Raw genomic sequence first — 17292 nt, 5'->3', positions numbered from 1 at the left:
AGAAGTGCTTTGGAGTTCGGACAACTTTTCTGGGAGCGAGATCTTTGTATCGACTATTAAGTATTAACCAAGCTCAGCTCTGAAAATGAAGAGTTTTAGCTCTTATGTGACCTCAAGTTTTTACTTTACTTTTCCTACGATGAAAAAAATCACGAAATAATAATAACAAGATTGATCAGAAAAATGAATATTATATACTTTACTTTTCCTACGATGAACAAAAAGACTGAGCTATAGCCTCGTTGAGTTTTGTTCAGTTCAAAAAATAACCCAGAGTTTGTTTTAGCTCTGGGTGGGTTCCCTATCCTACCCTGTTTACTTCCACTACTTTTAACCACTGCTTCATTGCACTAACTTTAGATGAGTAAAATCATACTCAACATTCCTTGAAACCCTTTCAACTTCTCCATTTTGCACCAAAAAACTCAGTCAACAACTAGATGTTAAAGAAAACATTCCTTTCGACAACCAAACTATGGCCTCGGTAAACTATGCATCAGAGTCGGAGTCGGAATAGGATGAGCTCAATTCAGCACTACTATTGAAACTGTCCAAATAAGATGGAAGTGGCACTCGAAGCTTCAGCTTCCAAGCACCACTACTGCTTTTCAAGGATGGCGTCACTGGAAGCGGCATATACTGCAGAAGCAAACAAGAGCTAAATGAGGAAATAGTATTGGGAATTATTTCTCAAGGGTAATCAGAATGCAACAAGCTACTAACAAATGGACAATGAAGAATCTATAAAGGAAGATTTGTTTACTACCTCCTTGTAGAAAGCATCAATCTCGTCCTGTGTCAAACCTTCCTCTTGTGAACTTTCATCCCAGCCAAGGGAGCAAAGAAATGCTCTCTCTTCTTCATCCGGAGAAGTACATGTCTCTGTATTGTTAGAATATGTTTGTGACTCTTCACAAGAGTCACCATTAGTGGCCTTGTTAGCTCCATTGCCAATCAAACTGTCAGGACAGGAGAGGTCATTAGCCACTGCGGTGACTACAGTAGAACCCTCAATAATTGATTTAGAAGAGCTATCCGATATGGTGGACAATGCATGGCTCAGATTTGTGGGAGAAGAAGAAAGATTCATTGAACTGTTCTTTCTAACAAGATTGAAGAAATCACTACGGCTTTTGGCTTGAGATGCAGTGAGTCGCTTCTCCATAAGTGATCCATAGGTTCCAATTGTGGCACGTTTGGGCTTGTTTGGGGTGACAACAGGAACGGTGGGCATAGGAGCATCTACACACTGGTTATTTGCTACTCTACCAATATTTGTTGATCTTTCCTTGTCGAGAGAGGAGATGCCATTTCTCTCTTGTGCTGGTTTAAGAACATGAAGCTTCCCAACATTCTACAGAAACCATAAAGTCCATAATGAGTAATGATAACGTACATGATATATCAACTTAAAGAACACACTGTACTGTTAAAAGAAAATTCAAGCAATAGCAATTGGTTTCCACAAAGCATGTGCCCTAAAAGGGCTAGCTTCATATCAACTATTCAAGATGACATTAGATGGGAAAGCAAAAGAAAAGCTAAAGGCTAACATATAGGTTTAGACCACGAGTATAGCAACGTAGTTGACCAACTCCAGGAAATGAGAAACTAGTCTCGACTGACCAACATGGAATTCTGAGAGCTACCATAGCACAGGCTCAACAATCTGCTCAGGTAAAACACTGGAGAAAATTACGCACAACGGAATGGTAAAGCTAAGTCAAAACAAGGTACCAGTTTATTATTCTTCTACTCATCAAAACAAACTATGCATTTTAGAAAAAGCAGCTAGATGTGTTATAATCAGAAAGGAACCTTCCAATGATTAACGCAACTTATGATGACAAAAAATGACAACGGAGGAAAGGGATGTGGTGGTTGTGATTTGTTATAACTTCTGAGCATTTAAGTAAGCACAAGGGAACATAATGGAAGGAAAGGAGTATTGTCAAACACAAGTTGATAAATCGGAAGTCAAAATGACATTGTCCAAGACTCCAAGGTAGTAAAGCTGTAAACTAAAAGAGAGAGAGAGACTAAACGTATAAGATGAACAGCACAAAGTCATACTCAAAAGCTCGTATACAGATTAAGGAAGGAAAAAAAGTTTATTACCGAAGATTTAGGCATCAAAGGTGTCACAGGTATTAATTGCCTAGACTTTTTAATAGCCAATTCCTCGAGCCTCTTGGTCTCCATAGATATCTGAAACGAGGCAGCAAATAGTAAGTAACATGACATTTCCAACCGAAATGAGTATTGAGAGCATTCAAGTACCTGGGGAGCAGCAGAGCGAGTTCGTAAAGGAGCTTGTGCCAACGTTTCAGCCATGCTGAGACCACCTATCGAGCTAGGAGGCACAGTGGACAACTTTGCAGGAGTGTTCTGTTGAACAGATGAGTGTACTGTGCTGTTGCTTCCAGTTAAGGCACGCACTTCTGCCATAGAAGAAGCCAACCCATCAAGTCCAATCATGGACGAAGCACTATTGGGAGAGCTCAATCTAGGAGATGAAACTCTAGATATATCAGGACTTACTTGCCTTTCTTCAGCTTCAATAGAGGGAAAACGCCTTCCAAACACAGCCTTCTGAATACTTCCAGTCACAGCGGCCCCAGCATTGTTGCTGTTATACTCTTTTCTTGAATCTGTTGCTTTTCGTTGAGAACAGAACTCACCATTTTTCCCTGATACTACCATAGACTGTGAACGCTTATATGCATCATTCCTACCAGTGAAGTAATTGGACACCTCAAAAGCAGTGGGATAAGGATCTCTGTAGCCCCCTTGGACTGATCTCTCACCATTGTGGTATGCACCACAGTCCCTATAATGATGATTTCTACCAAAACTATTGTACGCCCCAGAGTAGCCATTCTTTTCATGCATCATCGAGCCATTAGTAGTGACTGGTTTCCTATTGGAACACGGGGGAGCATAGGCATACCGAGGACTAGGACTACCACTATCACCATTCTTCAATGACGAGTTATTTCTTCTAGGAAGTGTACTGGAATGATTTTCTATTACAACAATAAACAATAACAATGACTTAATTTCAAGATAACTAAAAACAAATATATATAAATAACCAGGGCAAACCAATAAGTACCTGAACGTAACGAATGCCGATTAGATTGTTGCTTTGCACCATTACTACTACCTACACTTCCATTAATCCTCAACCACTCAGGAGAGAATGCAGGCTCAATTCTTTCCATTACCATCCACTAAGCATGATCAGAAAAAGAACCAATCTTTCTCCACAATCCCCTACACAACTATTCCTATCTAATCTAAGTATTGCACTTTTTGGTCCTTCCAACTAAAAAACTTCCCTTTACTCAAAATATATCACCACCACCCCCAATATAATTAATCTACCAATCCCAAAAAAAACTACCACTATCAAACTACTATCAAGTGTGGATTGCACTGCAATTACCAGAACACTAAAATCAAAATAAAGAAATAAACTTTATGAAAAAGCTACGACTAAAGTGTGGATTGCACTGCAATTACCAGAACACTAAAATCAAAATAAAGAAATAAACTTTATGAAAAAGAACGGGTTTTAAATTTCCTAACGAACCAAAAAGAATAGAAAGAGTAAAAAAATTTAGTATGATTGTGTTGTGGAGTGGAAAAGAATTGAAATTGGTGCGGGGCTAAAAAGAGAGACAGAGAGTGAAACCGAAGAGGGAAAGAAAAAAAGAAGAGAGAGAGAGAAAGGGAGGCGTTTTTATAGTTTTGGGTGTGTTAAAAAGTTAATTTGCTATTTTTGGGGTTTCGTTTTGGGATTGTAAATGGAAACAAAAACGTAATGGAAGTCTAATTGCTGACGTAAAATATAATTGGAGGATGTGACAACTTTGACTAGTGAGCAATTTTGACTACACTTCTAAAATGGCAACAAGTCAATAACCAGATATTATTATAGTTTTTTTTTAACAAATTTACATTCTCTCTCTTCATTTTAGTTTTTGATTTTCGGACCGTTGGATCCGGTATCGGCACACTCATCCCTATAGAGATATCCTCGGGGTAGCCAAATCTTTTTTTTTTAAACACGACTTATACCGTGACCAAACTAGCTAATAGTCTACCACCACGCTATAATAATATTGGTATTTCTTTTTTATTCCTGCAACAGGAGTAGGGGGCAATTCATGCTTCACGAAGTTCTATATTAAAATTTTACTTCATTGGTAACTTATGACCATAATCGCTAAATTATGGTGATAAAGACTAGGGGTGTGCATGGGTACCCAATTACCCGAACCTAAACTGAAACCAGAACCGTTTATAGCGGGTTCTGGGTCCTAAAATATTAGACTTATTTAAAGTGGGTCTTTAAGAACTGACCTGATAAATAACCGAATAGTAAAAAACCGATGGGTACCCGAATTGAAACCGGAACCGATTAGTTTGATTTTGATATATAGAATTTAGTATTATATTACACTAAATAAAGACAAATTCAAACATTATTATTATATATAGTCTATATTTGTTAGGTGTAAAATTATATTAAATATATATAACATTTAGCATAATAGTAAATGTGTGTTATTAAATGTATTTTTTATAATATTATATTAAATATGTGTATTATAAATATTAATAATAATATTTACATGTCTACATCTATACGTATAGCCATATACTATGAATTAACTAATGCATGAACGTATACGTGCTTGATATATTACATGTATATATATTAGATAACGAATACGTGTAATGCTAACTAACAATTGTGGTACATGTGGTATTTATTCTATATATGACGCATTACGTATAGTATAATATACATATATTCGATTTAAAATATATACATGCGTATAATGTATGAGAATGTATTTAAAATTTTTAGATAATTTTCAAATATTATTATTGAATTTAGGACCATTACTTCTTATGAGAGGACAAAAATATCGATGACAAATGTTATAGTCGCTGTAAACCAACTTTTATATCGGTTATATAATTAAAAATAATAATTTTAGCAATAAAAATGTATAATCCGATAAGGAACCAAAACCGACTTAATTAATGGGTATGGATCCAGATTTTCAAAATATAAGAAAAAACCCAAAAGAACCGAACCCGATAAGACCCGCTAAAAATATACCCATAACCGAAACCGATAAGAATTGACCTAGAACCGACCCATGAAAACCCCTAATAAAGACACTCATAGTCGGTGAAACCTTTGGGTGATAATACCAGAGATCTGGAGCTCGAACCCTGCCAGCATCAAAAAGTTAATGATCTCATTTAAAATAGGCTTACAAAAAAATAATAATAATAATAAATACTACCTCGTAATTAACTTCTATGATGAGCTAGGAAATCAATTCATTTTATTTCAGCTAGGAAATTATTTATGTTTCCAGCTAAAGAAGAATGGAAAATATTTTGTATTCAATTTATTATTTATCAGGTTTTCTTCTACTTTATTTTAGCAGCTACCAAGTGTTTGAAATTGTTTGTCCTTTGGTTTGTAAATATACCCTTACAATGACTTAATGATTCATTCTTAAAATTTTATAACATTACAAATTCCACATAATTTGAAATACTAAAATTTATATGAGGTCAGAGGTATTCTTATAAGGCACGAGCATTAGTTGAAGATTTTCAATCAATGAACACTTCTTTCACTCATGAAAAAAAAATATTTCAGCTTTTTAATCCTTTGATCTATAAATAAATAAATAAATATATATATATATATATATTAGTTATCTATCTTAATTTTTTTATGAAAGAAAAATAATAGATATTTTTCTCAAATATCCCCACAAATAGATAGTCGGTGAGCGGAGCGAACATTTTAGGAGAAGAGGGGGGGTTATGCAGACAAAAACCAACTTGGTTGGTTTCTGTCTGTCTGTCCTCATCTCTTCCTTCTGTTTTTTCTCTTTTTGTCTCTCTCACTCTCCCTTTTCCTCTCCCTCTCCTTCTCCATCTCCACTCCTCCATCTTCCTCTCCCACTCCGCTCACCCCCACTGCTTAGCAGTATACTAGTTCATTTAAGGCGCAATAGTGTGTAGCGGAGTCCGAACTTCAGAACTCTGGTATCATCACCAAAAGGTTTTACCGTTTTACCAACCAAACTTCTCTCATTCTAAGTTGTGAACTTGCAATATGAACATAGAATCACATATCATTGAATTATCAATGATGTATGATGTAAATGTCCTTAGCAATGAGCTTTAATATGAACCCATGAATTATCACAATTTTTAAACATAGCTTTAACGCTTATACATGATTACAAACCTGCATGGTAATATGTAAAACAAAACTTTTCAAAATTTTATTTTATTTTATAATATTATCCTCCTTTTCAATTGCATACTACAGTAGAAGTCTGGTATGTAAAAGCTTTATATGACGTATGGTTGGCACATACCTTTCATCCAAAGTTGTAACACTGTTGCAATGATTCAGCTTCAAAAGCGATTCCCGTAGTAGCGGCGAGCGAAATGGGAGCAGCAGATTTTTTGTAGGGGTTGCAGGTACGTGATTTAGTCCTTGGATGAATGTTAATTTTGAATGGCAAATTTGAGTAGAGTAGAAGATAAAGATGACAACTTGGAATTAATCAATAAGATAGTGAGTGAACTAGCAAAAGAGAAACCACAACTATTTACACACCAGCAGCTTAAGAGCTTTACATCAGGTTTCACTAATAAAGTAGGCCATGGTGCGTTTGGAAATGTATACAAAGGTGTGTTTCCTGATGGTACCCAAATTGTTGTTAAAGTACTGAAAACCAACATGCCAGATGTAATCCAAAGGCATGACATAACAAAGCAACAATTTATAGCGGAAGTGAGTACAATGGGCAGAACTTACCATCGAAACCTGATTAAACTATATGGGTTTTGTTTTGATGCCGATATAAAAGCACTTGTTTATGAGTACATGGAGAATGGATCATTGGATAGGGTTTTGTATGAGAACCACCTTCGTCTAGAGTGGGTGGAGCTATATGATATTGCAATTGAAACAGCCAAGGGGATCTCTTACTTGCACGAGAATTGCAACCCGATAATTATCCACCACGACATAAAAGCTGCTAATGTGTTACTTGACTCGTCGCTTTCTCCTAAAGTTACAGATTTTGGATTGGCTAAGCTTTGTAAAATTAACGTAAGTCAAGTCGCACAGAGCAGATTCAGAGGAACAGAGGGATATGCTGCCCCTGAGGTGTGTTTGGGATCAAAGCTAATAACATATAAATGTGATGTTTATAGCTTTGGCATGATGTTATTTGAAATCTTGAGGAGGAAGAAGAATAATGATGCCAAAGATTGGTTTCCAGGAAAATTTTGGGAGTATTTTGAGAACAAACAGTTGGATGAAGTTCTTATCGAGTGTGGCATTATGGAGAAGGATAAAGAAAAAGCAAAGAGATTATCTATGGTCGCTTTAACGTGTGCTCACATCTATCCCCAAGACCGACCTTCCATGAGTACTGTGGTGAAGATGCTCGAGGGTGAGATACAACCTCGTCCGCCACGTATAAATCCGTTTCCGTATTATGACTCTTCATCTGGTGAAAGCAGCATAAGCGGCAGTTCCACAAGAACTCGCAGTTTACCCCCCGTAGTCTTACCTGCATATGATAAAAGGTACAATCAGGTACTTACAAAGTTTTTCTTCTATGGGTGCGTCGGGTGCTCTTTATTTGGGAAAACCTCACATCCTTGCTCTTGCAGGGTCCATGGGCGGACCTACAGCAGGGCTAACAGGGGCAGTACCCCCCCCCCCCCTAACTTTCTTAAGGAAAAAAAAAAATACTATAGATAATAATAGCTAATATCCTCTTTTGATGTTATGTATGCTGTGTGATACAGTGACTTCTTCCTTTCAATTTTTTTTTTCTTGATTAGCGCCCCCCACCTTGAAATCCTGGTTCCTCCCTTGGCAGGGTCGATTTCCTCCTAGAACTCTAACACAACCAAAACACACGCATGAACACACACACACACAAGTGGACCACTCCCTTCTCTCCGGTGCTCAGTTGCTCACTACATGAATTAATAAACAGCAACTATTTGTTTTTTGTTTTTTTATGTAAGACTTCAACTAATCGTTATATTTTCAGCCTGGATGAAGAGGATACTGCACATAAGGAATACGCTTCAAGCCTAACAGTGAGACAACCTCTTAAGGACACTACAATTGAAGTAATAAGTTCTGTAATTCCTACAAGACAGTCGCCCACAAGTAGTAAAGAACCGGAATCAAATTCAACTTTTGAATCAGTGGAAGAGAGTTGTTCTGCCGGGGTCGAAAATTCTGTTATTGTTTATGCAAGTACAGTGCCAAACTCTAACATTCCTTACAGCGGTTATATTTCTGGTGAAAGCAGCTTGGGAACTCGTAATGTACCCCCCATAGTCTCACCCGCCTTTGATGAAAAGTACAAATTCACTCCTGTAGCTGGCAAGCCGGATTCTTTCTTTAAATGGCTAGCTACGATAGAAGAGGGCTCGACCCATGAGGAGTACGGTTCAAGCGATACCGTGAGGCAACCTCTCAAGGGCTCTGCAGTTAATGTAAAAGGCTCTATAGATGGTGAAAAGGTCTTTAATCCCACTAGGCAGCGGTCCCTGCCCAAAGGTTGTGAAGCAAAAGAGAGTTGCCCTCCTGGAGGTGAAATTTCTGTTATTATTGTTTACTGAAATACAGGGCCAAACCCTATTCCAAGTTGCACCCTGATAAAAGACTTTAGATGTAATAAATATAAATTTCGTGTTCAACATTTTCCTATTAGATGATGAATCTGTCGTCTCCAACGCGCCAGGCCACAAATCCGGGTTCTCTCTGTCATCGTTTATACCTAGTTGGAGCTGGCCGAAAACTGGAGGCTCTCAGAAAGGATGGAAGCTCACCCTTGGCAACCTCAGTACTGGAGTTATCCCAGGAGCGGCAGCAAAAGGAAACATAATATCGATATTGGCTTTTGAGGTTGCCAACACAATTGTTAAAGGTGCTACTCTTATGCAATCACTTTCAAAGGAGAACATAGAACATTTGAAAGAAGTGGTGCTTCCATCAGAAGGAGTTCAATACTTAGTATCGAAAGATATGGAAGATCTCCTAAGGATTGCCGCTGCTGACAAGAGGTGTGTATTAGAAAATTTTCATTTTATTCTATTCCTTTTGTGTGCGAGTCTAGTTGCATAATTATTTCCTTACCCTCTTCTAAAAGATTCCATTTCTTCTTTCTATTACATATAAACAGGGAAGAGTTGAAAATATTTTCAGGTGAAATTGTCCGTTTTGGGAACCGGTGCGAAGATCCTCAGTGGCACAACTTACGTCGTTATTTTGAGAAGTAATATGAATGGATGCTATCGTACTTTAACTGTTATTGTTTCTTACCAGTAAATGCATTTTTCATGCCTTTGTCATCAATGTTTTCTTATTCTTTTTTAGGATTGAAGAAGTTGTCACCCAAAAGCCACTGAAGGAAGAAGCAGAAACAGTGATGCAGAAACTGATGACCATGGCCCAATATACAGCTGTGAGTTAACTGTGAATGACTAGTGTAGGAAGCCGCACACTTATTACGTTAAACGTGATTTATTTTTTCTTCATATAGCAACAGTAATCTTATTTTAAAAAGTCATGTAATGCACTTGTTTGTCTGATGCATATCAGCACCCCTTTTAATACAGATTATACTGTCATGTGTGTTTTGCTTCCTGCTGTAAACATCTGTTGTGGTTAAAAGATTTAATTCAGCCTATTTCAGGTTCTTCCTTCAGTTCCTTGACACACACAAAATTCAAGGGTGGGGTGGGAAGGGTACAAACACGTAATAAAAGTAGAAGTAGAGGAAACAAGGAAGAGCAACCTCAAACTAGGCTCTGAGTATGAGCAAGACAGCAAGTGGTCTTTATGTTCACTTTGCTGGAAATCATATTGTAGTTTTTGTAGTTATGATGTACAGCCTTGTAGTTGTTTGAACGTTATTTCAAGAATTCATGAAGCAAAGAAAAGTTTGTGTTTCTTTACAGGAATTGTACCATGAGTTGCATGTTCTGGACAGATTTGAACAAGATTATCGACGAAAACTGCAGGAAGAGGATAACTCGAGCGCTGCCCAAAGAGGTAAATTGCTTGACAGTTGACCATAAAGCTATTGAGACAACATAGCCAATGAAAAGAAAAGTTGATATGAGACAATGCTGTTAAAAGTGCTCTCCTTGATACCTGTGGTTTGGCTGCCTCTAGAGGGCAATAAGGTGCTCGGGCACCCTTGCAAAACAACCAAACTAGGGTTCTCAACTTAAGAATTATGGTGTAGTGTACTCAAGTGGGAAGTAAGATATGATTGTTCTGAACCTATCATCAGGATATCTTCTTGTGATCTTAGTCCATTCCAGCAGAGATTTGAAATGCAACCAAGTCGTGAGCGCAGTAGAATACATTATCACGTATCTTTCTCAAATATATAATCTAATGAACTTTGTCATTCTCCGTTGTTATTACTTCATTATCTATACATGAGGATAGTTGACTTGGTTTACTCTGACTTGTAGGAGACAGCCTTGCCATCTTAAGAACAGAATTAAAAAGTCAAAGGAAGCATGCTAGAAGTTTGAAGAAAAAGTCACTCTGGTCCAAGACTTTGGAAGAGGTAAATTACCATATATTTTCATATCAATTCGCAGAAAATTATTGGTCAAGGATTCAGTTTCTTAGGGATGGTTTTATCTGTTGCTATTTTGTGCATTTCAGAAAGTTCAATTGTGCAGTTTTCTTAGTTCTTTCTCCATCTTTATCTTTTTTTTTTTGATGGGTAAGCCTGATTTAAATGAGATCAGTAACTCTTTGATGCTGGCGGGGTTCGATCCCCAGACCTCTGGTATCATCACCCAAAAGTTTTACCGACTTTGCTAGTCGGCACCATCTTTATCTTGTATCTTATTATGCTGACTTAGAGCACATAATGAATGTTTTTATGTCTATTTGACCCTGTAAATAATAATTGTAATATCACATATACTGCAGGTCATGGAGAAGCTTGTTGACGCTGTTTACTTCTTACATCTAGAGATTCATGATGCATTTGGCAGTGCTGGTATTTATTCAAAACTTTTAGTTGAAGTGTGGGACTCCAATTTATGTGGCTCTGGAGTCAATTTTCTTATTGATTAAATCTCATGATGCTTTCCCCTTGCCGTCCTTGCAGACACTAAGAAACCATTAAAAGGATCTCAAAACAATCATCGAAGGTTGGGACCTGCTGGTCTTGCATTGCATTACGCAAACATAATTACTCAAATTGACATACTTGTGAGTTCACAATTGCTTTTTTACAGTAAAATATTTGTTCATACCATATCACAAGCCTGATCTTCTAAAAAAACTAAAAAAGTTAATTCTGAATATGATCTTAATATCTGCAGTATACTTAAAAAAATAAAAAAGTGTCTGTTGACTTGGCATTAACATTCTGGCTATTAAGATAAGCTGTGACCTGTGATAAACTGATATTCAGGCTCTTCTTTCTATTTTATCCCTACTCCGGATATTTTTGTAGTCGTGCTTTTCATTTTATCCTATGTTACATGGACACGCCATATTTAAAAAATAGTATGTGTCTTATCCACGTGTCTGTGTTAGACACGACATAGACAGGGTGTGTATGTGACACCTCAATTTTTGATATTTCGTCAGGTCAGACACTTCGTCTCCATGTCGTTTACGGACACGTATCCGTGTCAATGTAACGTACATTTTATCTGATTTATATCAATGTCATTGAATTCCGTACATCATTTGTTTGAATTAGTTATACTCAAAAACTAGGGTATTTGGTTTGTTGTTGGACTAGTTGGCACTTCACTGATGGCTTTAGATGGAAATGTATAGTTTGCTAATAGTTACCCAGGTTTTGAAGGTATGGTCAGAATTTCTAATTCCCCATGGAGTAATAATACCAAATCTTCATAAGAATGTTGTGGATCATGTCGCATACTCGCATCTAATGAACACGATTGTTTTTCTTCTTTCTGAGTAGACATTTGATAGCGAGAGACATTAATGCGTTAGTTCATACTGTTACTCTAGAATTTTTATGTGTTGTATACTCTCGTCAGAAGTGATATTTTGCTAATTCATGTGGGCAAACTTTTGAATGGAGAACTTCGTGGTGTGGTCAGGTATCTCGATCAAGTTCTGTGCCTCCAAATACGAGGGATACATTATACCAAGGGTTACCCCCCAGTGTGAAGTCAGTTTTACGTTCCAAACTATGGTCATTCGAGGTCAAGGAAGAGGTATACATCAATCCAGCTGCACATTTCAAATACTGTGAGGACTTATTGATTTAGTGAGGGAATTGAGACTTTTGATAAGCACTTCCACATATTTAATCTACTTACTGTATATTAACCCTCTCAATTTGTTTACTCGCAGCTAACTGTTACACAAATTAAAGCAGAAATGGAGAAAACTTTGCAGTGGCTTGTCCCAATTGCTACAAACACAACCAAGTAAAAAGGCCCAACCATTAATCTTGTTTTTTTTTTAATCATTTATTATATTTACCTATTTTAAAGCGTGTTTGATTGATCATAGCATGTTTTGTTGGAAAATATTGTGGAAACCATGAAAATTTAATTTCAAGTGTCATTTTTTCAGCAAAAGTATTTTTCCAGAGATAATTCTCTATCAGTGAAACATACCATTGGATATGATACTTTTTTTTTTTGTTGGGTATGTCGTCACCGTGATATGAACCAGAGCACATCATAGTTTCGGTTGGGTTGGAGAGTGGGCAAATACAGGGTAAGTCATTAATTAGTTAATATATGTTTAATCGTGATGCTTTGAATATCGGAAAACTTTCAGGTTAAAAGAGCTGGTTTTACTTGTTTTCAGGTCTGAGGTAAACCGAAAGGCGGCTGGACAAACTGAACTACTTAAGATAGAGACACTCCATTATGCAGATAAAGAGAAGACTGAAGCTTGTATACTTGAGTTAATCATGTGGCTTCACCATCCTACCAAATCACCTACGAGGGTCCTAACCCAGAAAACAATTCCACTGGAGATTTTCCCTGTTAGGAGATTCCCTGTTATTGATTTTGATATGGACTGGAATGTTATTGAAACTGCCTCTCCGGAATGACACTTATACAAATGAAGCTGCCTCTCTTACTTTAGTTTCAAGAAAACGTTCTGGAACCACTATAATCGATGCAAGAGGCGTACATCCAAAGGTTCAGAATAATTGTAGCCGGTTGGACCTCATATGTATGGCTCACTCGACCTATCATTTTTCTATATATTAAAGATTTATCTCATTCTCAAATGTGTGCGTGTGTGCTGTGTGCATGGTATCTGATTACCCGAAACCAAATCGGAACCGGAACCGGAACCGTTTAGAGTGGTTTTGGGTCTTAAAATGTTGGATCCATCAAAAGTTGGTCTTAATGAACCGAACCGATAAAGAACCGAAACCATTAGAACCGAACAGTTAAAAACTGGTGGACATCCGAACCGAAATCAGAACCGATTATTATGATTTTGATATATAAATTTTACTAATATATTACACTTAACAAAGACAAACATTATAATATAGTACTATAGTGTAGTCTCCGTGTATGCACACCAACTATTTTGAAAACTTGTTTAGTGATAATAATTATACATACTAGCAAATAATCTCTTTAAAAACAGGTTTGTCCATACATTTTTGCTGGTGCCGACTAGCAAAGGTTTGGGGCTTGAGCTCGAACCCCGCCAGCATCACAGAGTCAGTGATCTCATTTAAAACATGCTTACCAAAAAAATAATAATAATAAATAAATGCTACCTCATAATTAACTTCCATGATAAGCTAAGAAATCAATTCATTTTATTTTAGCTAGGAATTTATTTATGTTTCCCGTTAAAGAATAATGGAAAATATTTTGTATTCATCAAGTTTTATTCTATTATTTATCAAGTTTTATTCTATTTTATTTTAGCAGCTACCAAGTGTTTGAAATTGTTTGTTCTTTGGTTTGTAAATATACCCTTACAATGACCTAATGATTCGTTCTTAAAATTTATAACATTACAAATTCTGTAACATTACAAATTCCAAAAAATTTGAAATACCACAACTTATATGAGGTCGGACGTATTCTTATAAGGTACGAGCATTAGTTGAAGATTTTCAATCAGTGAACACTTCTTTCACTCATGAAAAAAAAAAACATATTTCAGCTTTTTAATCCTTTGATCTTTTTTTTATATATATATATATATATATATATATATATATATATATATATATATATATATATATATATATATATATATATATTAGTTATCCATCTTAATATTTTTATGAAAGAAAAAGAATATATATTTTTCTCAAATATCCCTCGCAAATAGATAGTTCATTTCAGGCGCAACGCGCGTGCTAATTTGCTAGTATGTATAATTATTATCACTAAGCAAGTTTTCAAAATAGTTCGTGTGCATGCACGGGGACTATGGGTGGGAAATGGGCCGGGTCGGGATAGCCCAGCCCTAAATATTTAAAGGCTTTCAGTTATTAGAAGTCCCCATAGGGCCGAGTCGGGCCGGGTCATAACTCTAAATCTCAAGCCCTGACCCTATCCTAAGCCCTTTTTAAAAGTTTTAGGGCCGAGCCTTCTCCTTTTTACTGCATCAATTTTAAAACTTATTTATATTATAAAAAAAATTCAAAGATTTACAAACTCAAAGTCCCACCACTTTGAAATATGAATAACAACAAATCTAGTAATAATTCTTGATAAATCCAACAATTTAAAATGCATATCTACAATCTAATAAACTGAAGTACATAAAGACTCATACTTATATTTCAAAATTACAGTTAAAATGTATAAGACACATTTTGGAAGGAGCTTTCACTGATATAATTAAATCCGTTATTTCTTGTACTCAAATCTCACCAAAATTACATTTGACATTGAAGAACACAAAGACAAATAAGAGTTTGGAATGAGTTTTTATTGACGTCAATCTTTTTTTTATTAAGCTAGTGCTCAGTGCTCATTATTGTTCTTGGCGACTAGGTTAGATGGGGAGTTGTGAGGTGTACGTGAGTTGTGAGATAGAAACAATTAAGTTTACAAGTTTTTATGATATAAGACAAGTTATTAGAAGTACCCATACAGTAAGTGATAAATTACAAAGGACAGTGTTATTTTAATTGAAAATATGTAACAATGAGTTGGATAGTTATAGTATGTGTATTTTATAGTGAAATTATTACTAGGGCTTAGTGAGGGCTTGGTTAGGGTCGGACTTATGTTTCAGAATCTTAGCCCTGACCCTGTCTTAGAAGGTATTAGGGCCGGGTCGGCCCTGCCCTAAACTCTGTGAGGGTTTTATAGGGTTTAGGGTCGGGTCGGTCAGGGCCGGGTTAGGGCCAAATTCCCACCCCTAACGGGGACTACACTCTAGTACTATACTATAATGTTTGAGGTTGTCTTTGTTAAGTGTAATATATTAGTAAAATTTATATATCAAAATCATAATAATCGGTTATAGTTTTGGTTCGGATGTCCACGGTTTTTTAACTATTCGGTTCTAATGGTTCCGATTCTTTATCGGTTCGGTTCATGAAGACCAACTTTTTATGGATCTAACATTTTAAGACCCAAAACCACTCTAAACGGTTTCGGTTCTGATTTGGTTTCAGGTAATCAGATACCATGCACACAACACACACGCACACCTAGGGGTGGAACTCGGGAGGGTTGGGTCGGGTTGAGGTATAACCCGAGTCCAACTTGAGTTTCAAATGCTTCAGCCCGAGCCCAGGACCAAGTCCTAGTCGGTCCTTGAATTTTCAACCCAAGCCCTAGCTCGACCAATTCGGGTTGGGTCGGGTTGGTCAAACTTCCTGAGTTTTTTTGGAATTAGAAGGTAAAAAACACCGAAATTGAAATCTTCTAAGAAAATAAAAGAGATTTAATTGTTTGAAATAAATTGATTACATTATTCTCTCTAAAATAGAGATTCTCAATCTTATTTTTTACAAGAATAGAAGGATTGACAGAGATACATATATACTAGCTTGTAGGCCCGTGTATACGCACCGATTCTTTTGAAAAAATTTAGATTTATTTTAGAAAATTGGGACTACTGTTTTATTCGTTAACCCGTTTTAATTTTTCTAACAAATTATTTTAAATAAAGTTTTAATTAAATTTTAAAAACCCGTTTTGTCAATTGGGAGAAAGATCATGTTTTAATAGGAGAATAATTTCCGTTTTAATTAGATGTGTTAGATTTTCTCTTTTCAATATGAGATGAATTCTCATTTTAATAAGAGAATAATTCCCGCTTTAATTAGAAGTGTTAGAATTATAATTAACAATAAAATATTCTCGTTTTTCAAATAGGAGAGAAATTTCCGTTTTAATAGGAGATGACGTGGAATTTTAATATATAGTTGCTAACTCGTTTTAATTTTATAACAAATTGTTTTAATTAAGTGTTAAAAACCTGTTTTTTTAAATTGGGAGAGATTGTGTTTTAATAGGAGAATAATTCCCGTTTTAATTAGATATGTGTCACACCCCAAATTTCCAGACAATATTTAAAACAATGATATTCAATCATCTGGAAACCCGGGGTGAAACAAAACCCAAAACCCTGTTATCAAACACAATATAAAAAACTGAAATCAAAATAAAACTAAAAGGAATTGAACAACTCTCCATCACATTATTAAACTACAAAGAAACTAACCAACTCTATTACATCTATCTCAAAACAAAACAATACACTTCAGAAAAACTTAAACCAGATACTCCAAGAGCAACTCCAAATCACGTGTCCTCATCCATTGCACTCCACCATCTATGTTTCCAAAAACACATTCACGTTGCAAAACAAAGCAAACATGGGTCAGCAAATTGAATTTACTGGTACGAGTAAGACTAAATATATAAAATAGTATAGCAGTATGTTCAATCTTTCAAATCAAGAAATATATTAATACAATCATTTCAACTTGGAAGACAAGTTAGTTCCGTATTCTCAAAACGGCATGCAGTTTCTTCCCAAATAAAATTTCAACCCCTAATATACATTTCCAAGAAATCTTAGATAACAGTATTCATCATGCTCACTTTCCAAAATAACTCACAATATAATTTCCACTTACATTCAACTTATTACATACACATATGATAACTTATTTAAATATGAGTTTGATACACTTTACCTTTAAGCCACCACGTCGTCTTAGGGTAGAACAA

The 17292-nt window shown here is 36.0% G+C and overlaps 2 protein-coding genes across 5 annotated transcripts; one reads left to right on the top strand and one right to left on the bottom strand.

Annotated features, from left to right (window-relative positions):
• Positions 1–171: 171 nt before the first annotated feature.
• Positions 172–3764, bottom strand: LOC147500969 (uncharacterized). Its single transcript, XM_086605997.1, has 5 exons — positions 3116–3764; positions 2281–3026; positions 2119–2208; positions 767–1354; positions 172–639 (listed from the first exon to the last, which is right to left on the bottom strand). The coding sequence occupies exons 1-5, from the start codon at positions 3228–3230 to the stop codon at positions 490–492; spliced, it is 1689 nt and encodes a 562-aa protein (XP_086462123.1). The 5' UTR covers positions 3231–3764; the 3' UTR covers positions 172–489.
• A 2213-nt stretch (positions 3765–5977) lies between these two features.
• On the top strand, positions 5978–13352 carry LOC147500968 (protein PSK SIMULATOR 1-like). Of its 4 annotated transcripts, XM_086605994.1 has the most exons (14): positions 5978–6103; positions 6464–7650; positions 8127–8677; positions 8799–9150; positions 9270–9362; positions 9464–9551; positions 10048–10141; positions 10573–10670; positions 11045–11114; positions 11226–11329; positions 12199–12315; positions 12455–12531; positions 12782–12826; positions 12920–13352. In XM_086605994.1, exons 2-14 carry the CDS (start codon positions 6569–6571, stop codon positions 13167–13169), a joined length of 3021 nt encoding a protein of 1006 aa, XP_086462120.1. In that variant the 5' UTR covers positions 5978–6103; positions 6464–6568; the 3' UTR covers positions 13170–13352. The 4 variants fall into 4 exon arrangements, with proteins under 4 accessions (XP_086462120.1, XP_086462119.1, XP_086462121.1 ...); XM_086605993.1 differs by lacking the exon at positions 5978–6103 and having other exon boundaries at positions 6389–7650; XM_086605995.1 differs by lacking the exon at positions 5978–6103 and having other exon boundaries at positions 6428–7650; positions 8829–9150.
• The last annotated feature ends 3940 nt before the right edge of the window (positions 13353–17292 follow it).

The sequence above is a fragment of the Coptis chinensis genome, chromosome 4 (assembly GCF_015680905.1).
Source record: "Coptis chinensis isolate HL-2020 chromosome 4, ASM1568090v1, whole genome shotgun sequence".
In the NCBI taxonomy this organism is placed as follows: domain Eukaryota; kingdom Viridiplantae; phylum Streptophyta; class Magnoliopsida; order Ranunculales; family Ranunculaceae; genus Coptis; species Coptis chinensis.
This window is presented reverse-complemented; position numbering and strand designations above follow the sequence as displayed.